Source organism: Chiloscyllium plagiosum, unplaced genomic scaffold (genome assembly GCF_037043375.1).
Source record: "Chiloscyllium plagiosum isolate Xiang-an unplaced genomic scaffold, Cpla_swu_hap1 HiC_scaffold_32, whole genome shotgun sequence".
NCBI lineage: Eukaryota > Metazoa > Chordata > Chondrichthyes > Orectolobiformes > Hemiscylliidae > Chiloscyllium > Chiloscyllium plagiosum.
The window spans coordinates 12,373,660-12,392,194 of NW_028270170.1; the positions used below are offsets into that span (position 1 = coordinate 12,373,660).

Here is an 18,535-nt window from a genome sequence, read left to right on the forward strand (position 1 = left end):
ACTTTTTAGATTGGAATCAATCTAAACATCAGGTCATAGACAGAGAACACAGGGGGCTAACACCTTCAACATATTGTCTAGCTATCACCATTGTTAACAGCTAACCCGAGAATGATTAGATTAGATTAGATTAGATTAGATTAGATTACTTACAGTGTGGAAACAGGCCCTTCGGCCCAACAAGTCCACACCGACCCGCCGAAGCGTAACCCACCCAGACCCATTCCCCTACATTTACCCCCTCATCTAACACTACGGGCAATTTAGCATGGCCAATTCACCTAACCTGCACATCTTTGGACTGTGGGAGGAAACCGGAGCACCCGGAGGAAACCCACGCAGACACGGGGAGAACGTGCAAACTCCACACAGTCAGTCGCCTGAGGCGGGAATTGAACCCGGGTCTCTGGCGCTGTGAGGCAACAGTGCTAACCACTGTGCCACCGTGCCGCCCACAATGCAACTTTAAAAAAAAGGGTTTTGTGATTTACACATGAAAGAAGTGAAACTATCACTGTATTCTAACAGATGAAAGGCTTAACAGACAATCAATTCTTCAATGTATAATTTCAGTTACATCACACTGCAAATTTTTGCTATAAATTCTGTTACGATCGAGCCCTCCACAATCATCTGATGAAGGAGCGTCGCTCCGAAAGCTAGTGTGCTTCCAATTAAACCTGTTGGACTATAACCTGGTGTTGTGTGATTTTTAGATTGGTGCATTTTGTCCTGGAGCTGATTGATATGGATTTGGTAGAAATGCTGCAATGAAAAAGGTCATTCAACAGCCAATTAAGCCCAACAGAAATTTGGTAATTCATGTTTGAAGTCACTGCAAGCTGAGATTGATGAAAATAAACCAACAAACAGCAGAGGCCTTATTATCATAATCTCCCTAACACCATTGAATAATCAACATGCTTTTGATCAAATTGTTGGTGAAGTTACAGTCCTATAAAAGGAGATTTGTCATAATAAATTTTAGCAATTTTTAGAGCTCCAGCTGACTGTCCAAAGGTATATACACATACATAGATACAGTCACTTGGTAGTACAGGAGTTGAACAATGCTTAATAAAATTGAGAGACGTACTATCAAAGCTTCTTGTTTTGCACTAGCAGGACAGAATCGGAAGAATACCAAGTCGCAAGGGAACAATTTAGACTATGTAAGAAGAGGACCTTGACTGGTTGGCAAACAATCATCCTCTTGTCGTGCACTGTTATTTGTTTCTCTCCTTGTGATTCTGATGAGTGCAGGACAGAAAGCTTCAACAGCATGCGCACATACATCCCATATCGAAATGCAGCTTCTTTTGAAATGTCTCTGACATGTGATACTGTACTAAAGAATCCAAAAAAAGGGAATGGTAAGAAAAGGCTGTTGGATTCATCAGAACTCGCCCAGACCTTTCCCACTACAATAACCAGTGGGGTTCTGAACATTTCTAGTGATTTTATGCCTTCAACACTTCGTAATCTTCCTTAAATAGAGAAAATTCGAAGAGATTCAGAGAATTAACATGCACTGTCACAAATAATGTAAACAGAAGAAACATATGTTCCCAACAGGAAATTATTGGAAAGAGTGCAGATTGGAGATCTGGCTGCAATATTGCAATCCTCATCCCATACTATGCAATATTTGTCAGTGTAGCTCCCTGAAGGGGGAGGGGAGAATTATTTCCACAATTTAGAATGAATAACTCCAGCAAAAACTATTTAGTGGAAGATGCAAAACTGGATTTCTGTTGCAGTTTCTCCTGCTCCCAGGACTACTTCCTTCATGTGCAAATATTTGGATTAGAAGCGTGAATGTTGTAGCTACTCGAGTTTAAGTAGTTGACATGAATGGCTTTCTTCAGAGAGCAGCAATGGCTTTTGCTGCTACCCTGCGCCCTAGAGGAAGACCCAGGTCAGTTATTGCCAGTACTGTTTTTGGCTTAGACATGGCAGGTAGTTTCACCAACTCAGAAACCTGTTTCAGAAAAAAAAACAAACTGATGTCAAGGAGAGAGCACATTCAAAGTGTAAAAGACTACACTCAACATTTTGGAATATGCAAACACCCAAACCATGATCTCCAGCATCTGCAGACGTCAATTTCTCCTCCTATATATATGGTTAACCAGTTGCCTTTTTAAGTGCTTGTTCGAGTTTGGAAATCCACAGTTTCAGTAGGTACACTGCATTCTGAGCGCTTTCGAAAATCCAAAACTCAAACTTAAGTTGTTTGAATTCTAAAGAAGGTTGTTCCCATGCTGTGTGACTCTGTGACTAATTTCATAAAAACTCTCTACTTTATGCTGCACTAAAATTAAAAGATTGTGTTATACATCACATGCTTACAATAAAAATGAAGAGAAACCTTTTAAGTTCATATCACAATAGATGACCCAATATTCCCATACAGTAAATAGTAGTCAGCTTTAGACAGGAGAATTTAAATTATTGAAACATTATATACAACCTCAAGGTCTCCCAAAGGACCACAGAACTAATTCCGGAATGGATCACTGTAGCAATGTAAAAGAAATGCACCACCCAATTTGTGCATAGCAAATTCTTCTCAAACAGCAAGTAAATGCATAAATAAATAATCTTCCCTCCATCATAACGTCAAAACTGGGAATATTACCTGATAATTTTCAGAGCACATTGGTTGGTCAGGACACCAGGCAAGAGATCCTGCTTTTCTTGTTTTGCAGAATTTGATATAGTCAGGGACAAGCTGGAGCTTTAGGGTGAGCATCTCATTTGAGAAACAGCACCTCCAACAGTACAGCACTCATACAATACTGCACTGAAATATCGACTTTCATTAAGTGCTCAAATTACTGGAGTAGGGATTGAACCCTGACTTGGAGGGAAGCATGTCAAAACTAAATCAAGACCAACATTTATCGTCCATCTGGATTGTCTCGGCAGACATGCTGGTGAGTTGTCTTCTTGGACCACCACAATTCTTAGCATGTAGGGAGACTCAAGAGTGCAGTTATAAAGGGAGTTCTAGATTTTGATCCAGCAACAGTGAAGGAACGATGATACCGCTCCTCATTAGAATGGTGTGCAACTTGGAGCAAACTTTCAGAGGGTGGTGTTCCCATATTTGTGCTGTCCTTGTCTCTTGAGATGGTTGAGGTTATGGGTTTAGAGGGAGCTGTTGAAAGAACCTTTGTGAATTACTGCAGTGCATCTTGTAGATCGATGAGTTGTTGGCGAAGAGAGTGAATGTTCAAAGTAGTGGATGGGACGCTAAGTAATTGGGCTACACTGTCCTGGATGACATCAAGCTTCTCCAGTGATGTTGGAGCAGCACCCATCCAGGCAAGTCAGACTCCTGAATCGTGCCTTGATGAATTGGCAATGAGGAGGCAGAAAGTGAATTATTCGCTGCAGAACTCCGAGCCTTTAACCTGCTCTTGTAATCACAGTATGCATGTGGTTGTTCCACATTGATAACAGTGTTCCAGCAAACGTAATGCCATCTGACAGTCAGATTCTTTCTTGTTGGAGATGGTCATTATCTGGCACCGGTGTAGCAGGAATGCTACTTGCTGTTTACCAGCTTCACCTGGATATTGTCTGCTTCTTAATGCATAGCGATATGGACTGTTTCAGGATTTACGGAGTCATGAATTGCGCTAAACATTAACAGTTAACGTCCCTAATTTTGACATTATGACAGAGGGAAGATCATTGATGAAGCTGCCGAAGATTGTTGGGAGCTGAAGGTGGAAATATTTAGTTATAAATTTTAATTTAAAAAATGATAAAATAGAACCACACAGCAACATGAATACCAAGAATAGCAGAAACTTTTGTAATCAAACAAATAAGTTAAAAACCAATTGATGATAAGTTTTAAAAAACACACATCAAAACCTTGCTAAGTTGGCTGAATCAAAAGATTTTGAAATTTTGCAACTTGGTCACAGCTCAACATTCTGTGTATGTAGTCAACAAAATGACAGTTTCCTGCTCTTGGCAAGCGTTCTCTTTCTATTCAGTTGAGATACTGTTGAAGATTTTGTCTGATAATACATCACTGAGAATTTATAATTTTGGCATTGAGATCTTTTATTTAAGACTCTGAACAACCATGGTCTCCTTCTGTAAGATTAGACATTCTTGTTCCAGGAGATGATTATGCTTTCGCTGTTGCTCGGAGAACTGCACTGGACTCAGGGTTTAATTTGGTCCATTCAGTAGATATGATAAACATGCACTCCTGGTGATGATGTAACCATTAAAATGCTTTCAGAAGACACATTCCAATCTCAAGATCAGGATTGTGGCTAGTCCTTGTTTTCATTTTTCATGGGGTGTCATTGGAAAGGCCAGCATTTTTTTTTAGCAATCTACAATCCACTTCAAAATGAGTTGTTAACTAGGCCATTTCAGAGGGTAGTTGAGAGTCACCAACATTGCTGTGAGTCTGGGGGTCACGTGTAGGCCAGACCAGATAAAGATGACAGATTGCTTTCTCTGAAGGGGGTTAGTGTATCAGATAAATTTTTACAACAATTAATTACAACTCTTGAGGTCATTGTTACTGAGACTATTTTAGATTTATTAATTGAATTTAAATCCCACTAACCATGGTGCGATATGAACCAATGCCTCTAAATTTGTACGTCAGTGGCATCAGCCCAACGCCATGATCTGCCAATGATGCATTTTGTTTTGGGGATCTTCCTCAGGGTGAAATCCTTCTTCCAGTCTCACCTCAGTTTTTCACTAACACCAAATTCCCTCTCCGCAGCAGTGATTTGATGAGTTAGCAAATGTAATGACTTTAAGCTTAAAACCAGCTACAAGCTCACTTTGTTTTGCCAGAAGATTTCTTTTTGCCAAGTGTGATCTACTCTGTGTGGGATGTCTTCAATTCTAGTCCATATTTTTGGCAACAATGACATGCATTCATTATACATTCCACTTGCACAACTTACAAGATGAATAAACATAGAAAACAGCAAAAAGGAGCAGGCTATTTGGTCCATCGAGCCTGCTCTGCCATTCAGTATGATCATGGCTGATCATTCAACTCAGTCCCCTGTTCCCGTTTTCTCCCCGTTTATTTTGATCGCTTTAGCCCTACGAACTAGACTTGACTCGTTCTTGAATACGGTGTTTCTCAGCTGAACAACAGGCCAACTTGCAAAGCATGTGTAATATGTCTTAACAGTAAAGAAGGTTGACTTGTATGTTAAATATAGGGCAAAATATGATTTGTGACATCATTAAAAGAGGATCATCTTATAAAGTGAGTTGCCTTATATGCCGTGATCTACAATATAAATTGTTTCATTATATTCATGACAAGTGGCACCTTGGTGTTGTGTATAACAATGCAATTAACCCTTCATATTGATTAAGCATAAGAACCAATAACATACTAACATATTCTAAAAGATCTTACTCAACCTTTCCATAGGTTAGGGAGAATGTGTGTAGGGAATTACATATAATATTGCCCTGGAATGACTCTGTGCTCGAGCAATTCTGGCTGTTCTAAATAATTTGTTTTACAATATCACCAACAGATGCCGGCAGACAGTTGAGCACGTTGAACATCTGATCAATTTTGATGGAATACTTGATAATCCAGTTGAATAGTCCAAGTACTCTAATTGAGTTCAGAAGATAGATCACTGGACTTGAAATGTTAACTTTGCTTTCTCTCTACAGATGCTGCCAGACCTTCCAAGTTCCTCCAGCAATTTCTGCTTTTGCTCTAAACTATTGTCATTCACAAAATAGGCTAGTTGTTTCCCTCCACTTTATAAACATTGTACTGATATTTATATTTTTATGACTTATGTTGCTCATCAGCTGATGTCTAGATTTGACTCACCATGGTAAATGGCATGAACTGGAGAACACTACCACGACTCCCCTGGTCCAAACACTCCACACATTCTTCCATGAACCACTGAACAAATTGGGTGTGAGGTCCAGCCACCTTTGAACTCAGAATTGAAGAGATCAACAGGAATAAGTTTGCTGAAAAGGAGATTGAGAATGTTTGTGGGTCAGTGTTCTGACTCTGCTCACCAAATTGTTTTAAAAGCTTATCTGCACATGTCTTGAAATACTGAAAGAAAGTCTTTCACGTTATCCCATTTCAAGGGGAAGTCAGTATGAGATGGGTCGACTTGAACCTCTCCCTCTCACCATAACCCTTAATTCATGATGCAAAATTTTGACAAGATATTGGCTTCTACCTCATGAAACAAAATGGGAAGGCTATATATTCTGTTTCATCACAGAAACATAAACTTTATAGTGCAGTTTTGCAAAGAGCTTAATCTTTTGAGATCTATATGTTTATTAGGAAAAAGATTAGAAAGACATATCTAACAGTATTCAGTGTTTTTTATGAAAATGAGAAACAAATCTAACAAAGCTACAGAATTAGAAAAGGTAAAGCTGCATAGTCCTACTGGACCATCGGGCTGCTCTCTCATTACAGACAGCTAGTTCAGTCTGAGAGTCACCACACCTCAGGCAAGGGAAGAGACTGAGAAGGAGAGTCCTTCATGGTGACCTTAGTCAGTTTGGGAATTGGACCCACATTGTTGGTATCACTCAACCATCCAGTTAGCTGAGTTAACCAATCCCTTTTCATAATTCAAGTTATTTGAAAATAATGTAAACATATTTATTTTGGTTTATCTTCCTTGAACTTTCTCTCTCTCCCTCCTCTTACCCCATCCCACCCATGCACAATAGTGGAACTGGCCCATATTGGGATACATTTAGCTGACGTCAACTGTCCTCGAGTATCCTATTTGAGCCTTGGTTATTCTACCTGCAAGTTAAACACTGACAGTCAGTGAGCTATTTAGAAGAACTAGGATCAGGAGTAGGCCACCTGGCCCTTTGAGCCTGCTCTGCCATTCATGGCTGATCTTTTTCTGGCCTCAGCTCGACTTACCCTCCCTCTCACCATAACCCTTAATTCCTTTACTGTTCAAAAATTATCTTAGCTTTAAAAACACTTAGTCAGGAAGCCTCAACCACAATGTTGTGCACTGTAACTATGCTCAGCTTGTCTTCATTCAACAATGTGCAGTGGTCACTGGAAAGTGATTAGTGATTTCGATTTCTCTCCTACTTACTGAGGGACCACAGGAATATCACTTCAATAAACCCCAAATACTAATGTGAATTCTCACATCTCCACATTTGTAAATATTAAAGATCTCATGGCACTTCTGGAGAAAAGATGCTGAGAGACTTCCCCAAATCCAGTGACCAACACTTTCTTGTCAACCAACATCATAGAACAATTTATTTATCTTATTGCCATTTGTGGAATCTTGCTGTATAAGAAATTGGCTTCATGAGCCTACATAACAGCAACACTGCAGAAGTACTTCATTGGTTATATGGTGCTTTGGGATATTTTGGGGGTATTCCTTCAATAAATCACAAATTAGCTCAAAATGCCTCAAATTATTCCTTCTTTTTCACTAGCAAACATGCAGTGAATAGAACGGAGATTTAAGCTGCTGTCACATGTGAAATCCGGACATCAGGAATTTAGCAATAAGCACTAAACCAACTTGTTGCAGTTTGCGTTTATGGAAAAGCTATTACTCTTACACAAACAGACAATTCCACAGCAAGAGGAAGAAGCTTCTTTCTCATTGTTTCCACCATCTGGAAACTGTCACCAAGTACATGATACAAATCTTCCGGCCCTCTCAATAGTTGCTCAATTTCCTTTTTTTGTAAGTAAAGTCCTTTGCCTTATATTGATTAGATAACTCACATAAGAGACTACTTTAGTATTTAAAAAACACTGGATATCAATTTCCAAGAAAACCACATGTAAAAATTCTAGTTAGCAGCCAGTAAATTTGTTTAGCAATTACGTGACAAGGGAGCAGTAACAAATAATTCATTAGAAATTTCATATGGAAAATATGTAAAATATCACAAAACAGCACAGTAGTCAGTTTACTTAGAAATAACTAATAAACCTTTCCTTAAAACAAAACTGACATCCTAAAGTACTTTACAAAGAATGAATGTTTCTGCTAAGCTGCTCATGTACACAGGCTTTGCTCAGTGTTAAATGCTGCACAAGAAAAATGTAAATCATAGAATGCATCTTAGATTGGGGAAAAATGTTGCACACAATTAACTTTTAGAGAAGATATTGACTATAACATTGTTGTTAAATGGCCAGATGTCAGAATAACAACATACACAAATCGACTTTAGTGCCCATCCAACACTTACCCAATACCCTGTTCAAGGGGTCTCTCATGTTGATGTTGTGAAGCTGAGAGGCTGACAGTGAGCTGCTCATTGTACGATCACCTAAAAGATAAACATTTAAATAATTAAAAGAAGCTAAATGAAAATTTAGTTAAATGGTAGCACAGAAGTGAAAAATCAAAATGCAAGCATCATTTCTACTTCTTGTAAAACATAAAAGGTTGCATTAGAAATACTGAATTTCCAAAACAATACATAATGTTTTAAAATATGCTGCGAAGCTCCACCATAACGATACCCAAGGGATATATAATGTCAACTCATTTCCGTATTAGTCACTGTTTGAAATTCTGTAGAAAAGTGAAATCTTTCATTGGCCTTTAAAATGCCTAAAAAAATCTTTGGCTTTGCTCTAAAATATTTGGATTGAATACAGTTGGTGTTTTGGGAGAAAGTAAACTATTTTCATGATTATTTGTTGCCAGATATGAAAATCCCAGCTGATGGTAATACTAGACAAATCATATCCCAAAGTGAAACCAGGCTTCATAGGCTGTAAGATTTATTTCCCCCCCATCTGTTTGCCATGCTGGTCAGTCACTGAACTTATTCACAGAGGCTGCCATTGTACTTTAACAAAAGAACATCAAAGTTTATTACGCACAAATGGGAAAAGAAAATAACTATTTTACACTATACGAGATAGCTGAAATGATCTTAATATATTTTGACCTTATAGACAGTAAAATCTCAGTGAAAGGTCACTTGGTCACCACTTTAAAGTTCTGGTTTAATTGGTACCACTGCAATTAGTTTCAAGCTTTCTTCTTATTAACATCTATCAGACATGGGCTCTTTCAGACGTTATCCTGCTTCATTGTCTTCTTTTAAGCCTCTCAGGACTTAATCTCAGCCTTGTTTTTTTTGGTTATTGCTAACCTAATGGCAGTTTCTTGCTCTGATTGAATTACCACGCAAAGCATGGCCTTCTGGATGATTCTGTTGTATGAGGATAGATGGAGGATTGGTTTGCTAGGAACAGGGGAGCAAGGAAATCGGATCACTGGTAGGTAGGCACAATAAGATGAAGCAGTGCCAAGGGATCAGGGATTGGACCTCAATTATTTACAATTTATCTCAAGTCCTTGGGTAACAGGGCCAAAAGGAGAAAGTGAAGATTGCAGATGCTGGAGGTCAGAGTTGAGAGTGTGGTGCTGGAAAAGCATAGCCGATCAGGCAGCATCCAAGAAGCAGGAGAATCTACATTTCAGGCATAAGCCCTTCATCAGAATGTATGTGTGTGGGCAGGGGGAAGGGGGCTAAGAGATAAATTGGGGAGTGGGAGTGGGGGTGGGGATGGAAGGAAGGTAGTTGGGAAGGCGATAGGCAGATGCAAGTGGGGTGTGATTGCGATGGGTCGGAAAGGAGGGTGGAGTGGATAGGTGAGAAGGAAGTTGGACAGGTAGGACAGTTCAAGAGGCTGGTGCCAAGTTGGAGGGTTGGATCTGGAATGGGGTGGGGGGAGGGGAGCTAAGGGAACTGTTGAAGTTGACGCTAATGCCATATAGTTAAAGGGTCCCAAGGTAGAAGATGAGGCATTTTTCCTCCAGGTGTCGGGTGGCTTGGATTTAGCAGTGGAGGAGACCCAGGCTTTGCAAGTGTTTGGCAGAGTGGGAGGAGGAGAACAAGTGGTCGGCCACAAGGCAGTGGGGTTGTTTGGTGCATGTGCCCCAGAGATGTTCTCTGAAACGTTCTGCTAATTGGCATCCTGTCTCCCCAATGTACAGGAGACCACATCAAGAGCAACGGATACAGTAGATGAGGTGTTTGGATGTGCAGGAAAATTTCTGCGAAAAGATCCTTTGGGGCCTTGGAAGGAGACGAGGGGTGAAGTGTGGGTGCAGGTTTTACTCTTTTTGCAAGGGAAGGTGCCGGAAGTGGAAGTTGGGCATGGACTTAACAAGGGAATCACGGAGGGAATGGTCTCTGTGGAACGCAGATGGGGTGGGGAGGTAAGTATATCTTTGGTGGTGGTGTCTGATTGTAGGTGGTGGAAATGGCGGAAGATAACATGCTGTATCTGGAGATTAGTGAGGTAGAAGGTGAGGACCGGGGATTTCTGTCCTTGCTGCAGTTGGAGGGGCAGGATTCAAAGGTGGAGGTGCAGGAACTGGAGGAGATGCACTGGAGGACACTGTTGATCACGAGGTAGGGAAAATTGCAGTCTTAAAATAGGTTGCCATCTTAGATGCCCTGGAGCGGAATTGCTCCTCCTGGGACCAGGTATGGCGGAGGCGGAGGTGGAGGAATTGGGAGTAAGGGATCATGTTTTCACAGGAGAGGTGGGGTGAAGTGTTGTCCAAGTAGCTGAGAGAGTTGGCGGGTTTGAAATGCAGGGCCAAAAGCATGATTGCTAAATTTGCTGATGAAACAAATTTAGATAGGGTAGCAAGTAGTGAAGAGGACATACAAAGTCTTCAAAGAGATTTGGATAGCTTAAGGAGTAGGCAAAAAATTGGCGGATGTGAATATAATGGAAGAAAATGTGAACTTATTCATTTTAGGACAGCAGCATATTACTTAAACAAACAGAGATTGCAGAACTCAGACACAGAGGGATTTGGGTATCCTTATAATGGTTATAACAATTTAGTATTTGGCACAGCTAGTCCTTAAGATGATAAGTGGACAGTTGTCATTTACTGCAAGGGAATGTTTTGCTACAGTAGCACAGGGTAGTGGTGCGACTATATCTGGAGCACTGCGTACTATATTGATCCTCTTAATTAAGAAAGGATACAAGTTGACTGATTGTGGGAACAGGGTGTGTTATCTTATGAGGAAAGGTTAAACAAATTGAGCTTTTATTCATTGGAGTTTGGAAGAATGAGAGAGGACCTAATGGAAATATATATAAGATCCTGAAAGGATTTGACAGGATGAATGCTGAAAGGGTGTTTCTTCTTAAGGGAAGAGCTAAAACTAGAGAATGAAGGTTAAAAAATAAGGAGCTTCTGTCTAAGACAAAAATGTGAAGTATGCTTTCTCCCAAAGAATCTTGAGCCTGTGGCATTCCCTACCTCAGCGACTGAATAATGTTTATGGCAGAGGTAGATACATTCTTGGTGAAAAAAGGGGTTAAAGGGGAGTCAGAATGTGGAACTGGGACCACAATCAGATTGGCCTTTGATTTTACTGAATGATGTAGAGGGTTGAATGGTGGAGCAGGGCTGAGGGAGTGAATGGTGGATCAGGGCTGAGGGAGTCAATGGTGGATCAGGGCTGAGGGAGTGAATGGTGGATAAGGGCTGAGGGAGTGAATGGTGGATCAGGGCTGAGGGAGTCAATGGTGGATCAGGGCTGAGGGAGTCAATGGTGGATCAGGGCTGAGGGAGTGAATGGTGGATCAGGGCTGAGGGAGTGAATGGTGGATCAGGGCTGAGGGAGTGAATGGTGGATCAGGGCTGAGGGAGAGAATGGTGGATCAGGGCTGAGGGAGAGAATGGTGGATCAGAGCTGAGAGAGTGAATGGTGGATCAGGGCTGAGTGTGTGAATGGTGGATCAGGGCTGAAGGAGTGAATGGTGGATGAGGGCTGAGGGAGTGAATGGTGAAGCAGGGCTGAGGGAGTGAATGGTGGATGAGGGCTGAGGGAGTCAATGGTGGATCAAGGCTGAGGAACTGAATGGTAGAGCAGGGCTGAGAGTGTGAATGGTGAAGCAGGGCTGAGAGTGTGAATGGTGGATCAGGGCTGAGAGTGTGAATGGTGGATCAGGGCTGAGAGTGTGAATGGTGGATCAGGGCTGAGAGTGTGAATGGTGGATCAGGGCTGAGGGAGTGAATGGTGGATCAGGGCTGAGGGAGTGAATGGTGGATCAGGGCTGAGGGAGTGAATGGTGGATCAGGGCTGAGGGAGTGAATGGTGGATCAAGGCTGAGGGAGTGAATGATGGAGCAGGGCTGAGGGAGTGAATGGTGGAGCAGGGCTGAGGGAGTGAATGGTGGAGCAGGGTTGATTAACTGAATGGCTTAATGACACTCTCAAAATGTATACTGTTGCCTTTGTTTTCATTTTTGATGACCTGCTTTGCACCTTTACCCATTCTGTGAATGTGGAGTTCAAACTCAACACTGTGTTGGAGGCCCCGACTTCAGAGTTTCCCACATTCTTTGGAATTGGCTCCACCACCCTAAACAAACTCAACCCAGTGTGAGGACTCTCTGTTGCCTAAATAAAAACTGTTGATGATATAAATACATGCTTTGGAGGCTCTTATATACAGTGATATACTTTCAAATGTCAGATAACCAACTAAACAGAAACAATCCAACCATCACATCACAAAAACTGCCTGCAGACTGCTGGAAATGTTCTCTAGAGCCTCTGTACTCTTGGGTTAACTGTTTATTGCTATAGCTATCAACAACATATAACTTTGATTTGCATACGCAACTTTACAAAGTGTGGAGTCCATTAAACTTGAATTACATGTACAAGAGCTTTCTCTCATTTATTATACTTCTATGATGCAAAATCAGTTGCATCTCAACTTGTGGGATACAGCCAGCAGGCATGTGTCATGTAGTGTTTATCTTCATGGTTACATTCTTATTTCTTGTAATTATACTTAAAACTATATATTGTCTTTTGGATTCTATTCATGATACCTTTTTCTATATGGTTAAGTGGTTACACAATATCAGAACACCTAACCAAGTTGCTAATAAAATTCACTGCTCTTTGGGCTGCATAGTGATTTCTGTCAGGAATACCTACCGGGACTGGACAGAATATTTGGATCCTCTTCATTTGAGCTCAACAGTCGTAACAGTTTTGATGGTTGGCTATCATCCAGAGGGAAGAGGTTGATGTAATCCTGTTGAAACAGCAGTCCAACATATTAATTGTGCCACCATTTATAGATATATTTTATAGCTGGAAATGTGTTGCTGGAAAAGCGCAGCAGGTCAGGCAGCATCCAGGGAACAGGAGAATCGACGTTTCGGGCATAAGCCCTTCTTCAGGAATGAGGAAAGTTTGTCCAGCAGGCTAAGATAAAAGGTAGGGAGGAGGGACTTGGGGGAGGGGCGTCGGAAATGTGATAGGTGGAAAGAGGTCAAGGTGAGGGTGAAAGGTCAGACTGGGGTGGGGGCGGAGAGGTCAGGAAGAAGATTGCAGGTTAGGAAGGCGGTGCTGAATTCGATGGATTTGACTGAGACAGGGTGGGGGGAGGGGAAATGAGGAAACTGGTGAAATCCGAGTTCATCCCTTGTGGTTGGAGGGTTCCGAGGGGGAAGATGAGGCGTTCTTCCTCCAACCGTCGTTTTGTTGTGGTCTGACGATGGAGGAGTCCAAAGACCTGCATATCCTTGGTGGAGTGGGAGGGGGAATTGAAATGCTGAGCTACAGGGTGGTTGGGTTGGTTGGTCCGGGTGTTCCAGAGGTGTTCTCTGAAACGCTCCGCAAGTAGCCGGCCTGTCTCCCCAATATAGAGGAGGCCACATCGGGTGCAGAGAATGCAATAGATGATGTGTGTGGAGGTGCAGGTGAATCTGTGGCGGATATGGAAGTTTCCTTTGGGGCCTTGGAGGGAAGTGAGGGGGGAGGTGTGGGCGCAAGTCTTGCACCTCCTGCGGTTGCAGGGGAAGGTGCCGGGAGTGGAGGTTGGGTTGGTGGGGGGTGTGGATCTGACGAGGGAGTCACGGAGGGAGTGGTCTTTACGGAATGCTGATAGGGGAGGGGAGGGAAATATATCCTTGGTGGTGGGGTCCGTTTGGAGGTAGTGGAAATGACGGCGGATGATGCGCTGTACATGGAGATTGGTGGGGTGGTAGGTGAGGACCAGTGGGGTTCTGTCCTGGTGGCGGTTGGAGGGGCGGGGCTCAAGGGCGGAGGAGCGGGAAGTGGAAGAGATGCGGTGGAGGGCATCGTCGACCACGTCGGGGGGAAATTGCGGTCCTTGAAGAAGGAGGCCATCTGGGTTGTGCGTTTTTGGAACTGGTCCTCCTGGGAGCAGATGCGGCGGAGTCGAAGGAATTGGGAGAATGGGATGGCATTTTTACAGGGGGCAGGATGGGAGGAGGTGTAGTCCAGGTAGCTGTGGGAGTCGGTCGGTTTGTAGTAGATGTCCGTGTTGATTCGGTCGCCTGAGATAGAAATAGAAAGGTCGAGGAAGGGGAGGGAGGAATCTGAGACTGTCCAGGTGAATTTGAGGTCGGGGTGGAAGGTGTTGGTGAAGTGGATGAACTGTTCAACCTCCTCGTGGGAGCACATCGATGACTGTATCGGCGCCGCCTCGTGCTCCCAATTTTAAAAGAGAAAGTTAAGCAAGATTTAATGGCGTTCAATACCAAAAAGGGTTTGCAATGTGTCAGTAGGGGAAACTAATTTTCTTGACAAAATGGTCAATAACCAGAGGACACAGGTTTGAGAGATTTGGCAAAGAACTAGAGAGACAAAAAGTAGTTTTATTTGTTACAAAATAGGTTCTGATAATCTGGACTGTCGAACTTGAAAAGGTGGAGGAAGCCAAATGAAAAGGAAATTAGACTGCTATATGTTAAAAGAATTTCAGGAAGGAGTGACAGATTTGCGAGGATAGAATCTTCCCCGTGAAGATGGGACTGGAAAGCCAATTAGATATGAGAGCACTAAATCATTGATCCAATGTACTGTCACCCTCAAATGACTTAACTGGATGAATCAGAAGGTCTTGGGGGGGGGGGGGGGGGGGGCAGAGAGAGGGAGAGGGAGAGGGAGAGAGAGAGAGAGAGAGGAAGGAGGTAGCCTTAGTTGACTAATTAAGCATCTATTGTGGGAAGATTAAGGATTCTACTAGAATCTTCCCAGTAATTGAAAGACTGTTCTAAGTCCATTGTGGCTCAGTGGTTAGCACTGCTGCCTCACAGCGCCAGGTACCTTGGTCCAATTTCCGCCCTGGGTGACTATCTGTGTGGAGTGTGCACATTCTCCCTGTGTCTGTGTGGGTTTCCTCCGGGTGCTCCGGTTTCCTCCCCCAATCCAAAGATGTGCAGGTCAGGTGAATTGACCATGCTAAATTGCCCATAGTGATAGGTGTATTAGTCGGGTAAATATAGGATAGTGGAATGGGTCTGCGTGGTTTACTCTTCGGAGGGTCAGTGTGGACGTGTTGGGCCAAAAGGCCTGTTTCCACACTGTCGGGAATCTAATCTAATCTAATCCTGCTAACGCCAAAGCCCAGCAGGTGCCTGGAGGTGGCTTACCAATGGCTGGTTCAAGTGGGCAGTGCGGAGGGAGGGGGGGATGGTGTTCAAAGTCATTTTTCATTTCCAGACCCCACCTGAGACGCAGTCATTTGTACACCACAGCAGCAACCTCTCCACAGCACTGGCCTGACAAATTGGCCACAGTCTATTTTAGAATGGTGAATGCCATTTCAAAGGGTACCTCAACATTGACTGCACTGATGGTAGCCGTACTACAGGAACAGTTCCTACTTCCGTCTGTAGGGCTGCCCCCATTCCAAGGCTATAGGCCCTCTGACTGAACATGCCGTCCCAGGAACCCACCTGTCTTTCTTAACTGGAGTGCAGACATAAATGTGACCAATTAGGAGCTCAGCAGTTCTGGGCAGCAGCAGCAGAGTAGACATTTCTCTGCTGAGACAATGCATGCCAACTGTTAAATTGTGAAGACCTTCTGAGCCCCAGAAAACATTCTCTTAGCCTGTGTCAAAAAGTGTGCACTATCAGGGATAACTAGGTAGCTATCAGTGTAAGAACTTTACAAGAATGCACTAAGGGCATCAGTAACAGCCACACTGCCAAGCACTAAGATCAACCATTTCTAAGTGCACTTGGGACTCGATGTTTGTATGGTACAATGCCACACCATATAGTGCATTTAACCAATGAACTATTCTTTCCACTTAGTCTGTCATTTCTTATTTTTATTTAAATTTCAATTCCCCTTCAGCTCTCACACTATTTGCAAGCAAACACTGTTTTTTGCGTGGATTTTCTCCATTCATTCTTTAAGTCCAAAACATTTTTAAGGGAACTTTATATTCTACTGGTTTCACTTTCAAACTTAGAAAACATAATTGTGGTTAATTGTTGGGAGGAAGACGGAAGTGGATATACCAATATTATTCAATAATTGATTTTCTTTTCTTCCCCTGAAGTTACTTTCAATGCAATCAAAGTTAGTTCTCATGGGAAACTCTGTGCATGAAATGAAGATTGGAAAACAGACTGGTGAGTAATGGCAGCCACTTTGCAATCCACACGTCTGTTAGCAAATGATATCAGAGTTTGTAATTCACAAGCCCAAAGTGAACCTGTTTTCCAGTGTTCCCAAGTACTCTTTTGCAATTATTTTCATGTAATCAAGAAGTTGGATGCAGGACAATGAAGTTTTTAAGACGAAGAGATACAGAGTTTTGTGAGGATAGGCTCTCATATCGGGAAACAGAATAAAGGCAAGAAAATAAGACTGAAGGTACAAAGCAGTCACATCTAATCGAATGGCACAGCAGACTGGAGGTGTTGAATGGCCTATGCCTGCTCCTATGTTCCTGGAAAGAAAAAGAATCCATAGAATCACAGTCATTTACAGCACAAAAGGACGCCAATTAGACCCATGGAATCCATGCCAGCTCCTTCTGGAACACCGCTGTCAGTCCCAGAACTACGCTCGATCCCTGTTACCTGGGGAATTTATTCCCTTCAATTGCTCATCTAATTTCCTTTTGAAATCACAGTCTACTTTTACTTCCATCACCTTTGTGGGCATCAAGTTCCAGACAATTACCACTCAGAGTGATAGAGCTCTACAGCACGGAAACAGACCCTTTGGTCCAACCTGTCCATGCCGACCAGATATCTCAACCTAATCTAGTTGCACTTGCCAGCACATGGTCCAAATCCTTCCAAAACCTTCCTATTCATATGCCCATCCATATGCCTTTTAAATGTTACATTTGTACCAGCCTCCACCACTTCCTCTGGAAGTTCATTCCTTACACTTACCACCCTCTGCATGAAAATGTTGCCCCTTAGGTCTCTTTTATATCTTTCCCCTCTCACCTTAAACCTATGCCTTCTAGTTCTGGACTCCCCCACCCCAGGGAAAAGACTTTGTCTATTTATCCTATCCATGCCCCTCATAATTTTATAAACCTCTATACGATCACCTCTCAGCCTCCGACACTTTTAGGAAAAACAGCCCCAGCCTTTTCAACCTCTCCCTATAGCTCAAATCTTCCAACCCAGGCAAAATCTTTGTAAATCTTTTCTGAACCATGGAGTAAAAAAGTTCCTTCCTCAAAAGAGCTCACAATAGTTTAGAGAAACAGTTACCTCAGTGAAAGAATTTTGTTTGTGACATTTCAATCTGGCGATCAATCTGGAGGTTATTAGAGCTGAGAAAGTTTAGGCTCTTTGATTTGTGAAATGTTCATGTTGGTATATTTGGAAAGGACCATTTAATTTCTCCTACAGTCCATGGCAATGAAACTGTAAGGAGTCAGTTAAGTAGGTACCCAATAAAGTTCAAATAGAGGTGTAAGTTTTCATCACAGATGTGACTTTCTTGTAGTTGGGATCATAACATACGTAAAATTCGAAAGCTCAATTGCTGCAACATTTCCTTTAGGCCTGTGGTGGCAAATGTCCAATCTCACATAAGCATGACCTACCGACAAAGACTACTGTCCCTGTGTTAATCCCATGAATGACGGGCAGGTGAAAAGGCCACTTCTATAAGGTAGACAGTAAACGGGACAAGACAGCCTATGGGCAGAACTCTCAGGGCTTTATTTCAGTTCATTGATCATCACTGGTATCAATAAACAGAATTGCCAAGAAAAATCAACGCCGATGTAAGTTAAACATGTATAATTTAAGTCTGTGCTCATCCATCCTATTGATATATACACTATCATGTGTAGATTATAAAAGTCAGTAATTCTGATTAAAAGGAATAAAGGAAATACTGAGGCCACAACTAATTAATTCCCATGTTATGTCTGAGTAAAATACTGCGGTTAATTAAAGTCACTTTGCATTTAGTTAGTAGAAGTAAAATGTTTGATCTCCATTAGCCATTACTAAATGCCCCACAGATATTTTAAAAGACAGAAGAAAAAATCTTTAAAGATAATGTTTGGAGGAAGAACTCCACTTATGTATACCAGCAAAATTACAAATGCTTTCTCCCTAAATGCACTTACAATTCAGAAACCCAAACATCCTTTGCTAGCTCTAAGGGAGCATTAATGAGGCTCTTAAGAAATAAAACTATGAACTGCATCTGAAAGA

At 42.2% G+C, this 18,535-nt stretch overlaps 1 protein-coding gene across 1 annotated transcript in view; it reads right to left on the reverse strand.

The window, feature by feature from the left end:
* Positions 1-652: 652 nt before the first annotated feature.
* med24 (mediator complex subunit 24) overlaps positions 653-18,535 on the reverse strand; it is an 87,511-nt gene continuing 69,628 nt past the window's right edge. The window contains exons 23-26 of the mRNA XM_087977796.1: positions 13,011-13,110; positions 8,257-8,337; positions 5,861-6,009; positions 653-1,981 (exon numbers count right to left, since the gene is read on the reverse strand). Coding sequence (XP_087833922.1) covers positions 1,865-1,981; positions 5,861-6,009; positions 8,257-8,337; positions 13,011-13,110 — 447 coding nt within the window. The 3' untranslated portion in view covers positions 653-1,864. The remainder of the gene's footprint in view (positions 1,982-5,860; positions 6,010-8,256; positions 8,338-13,010; positions 13,111-18,535) is intronic.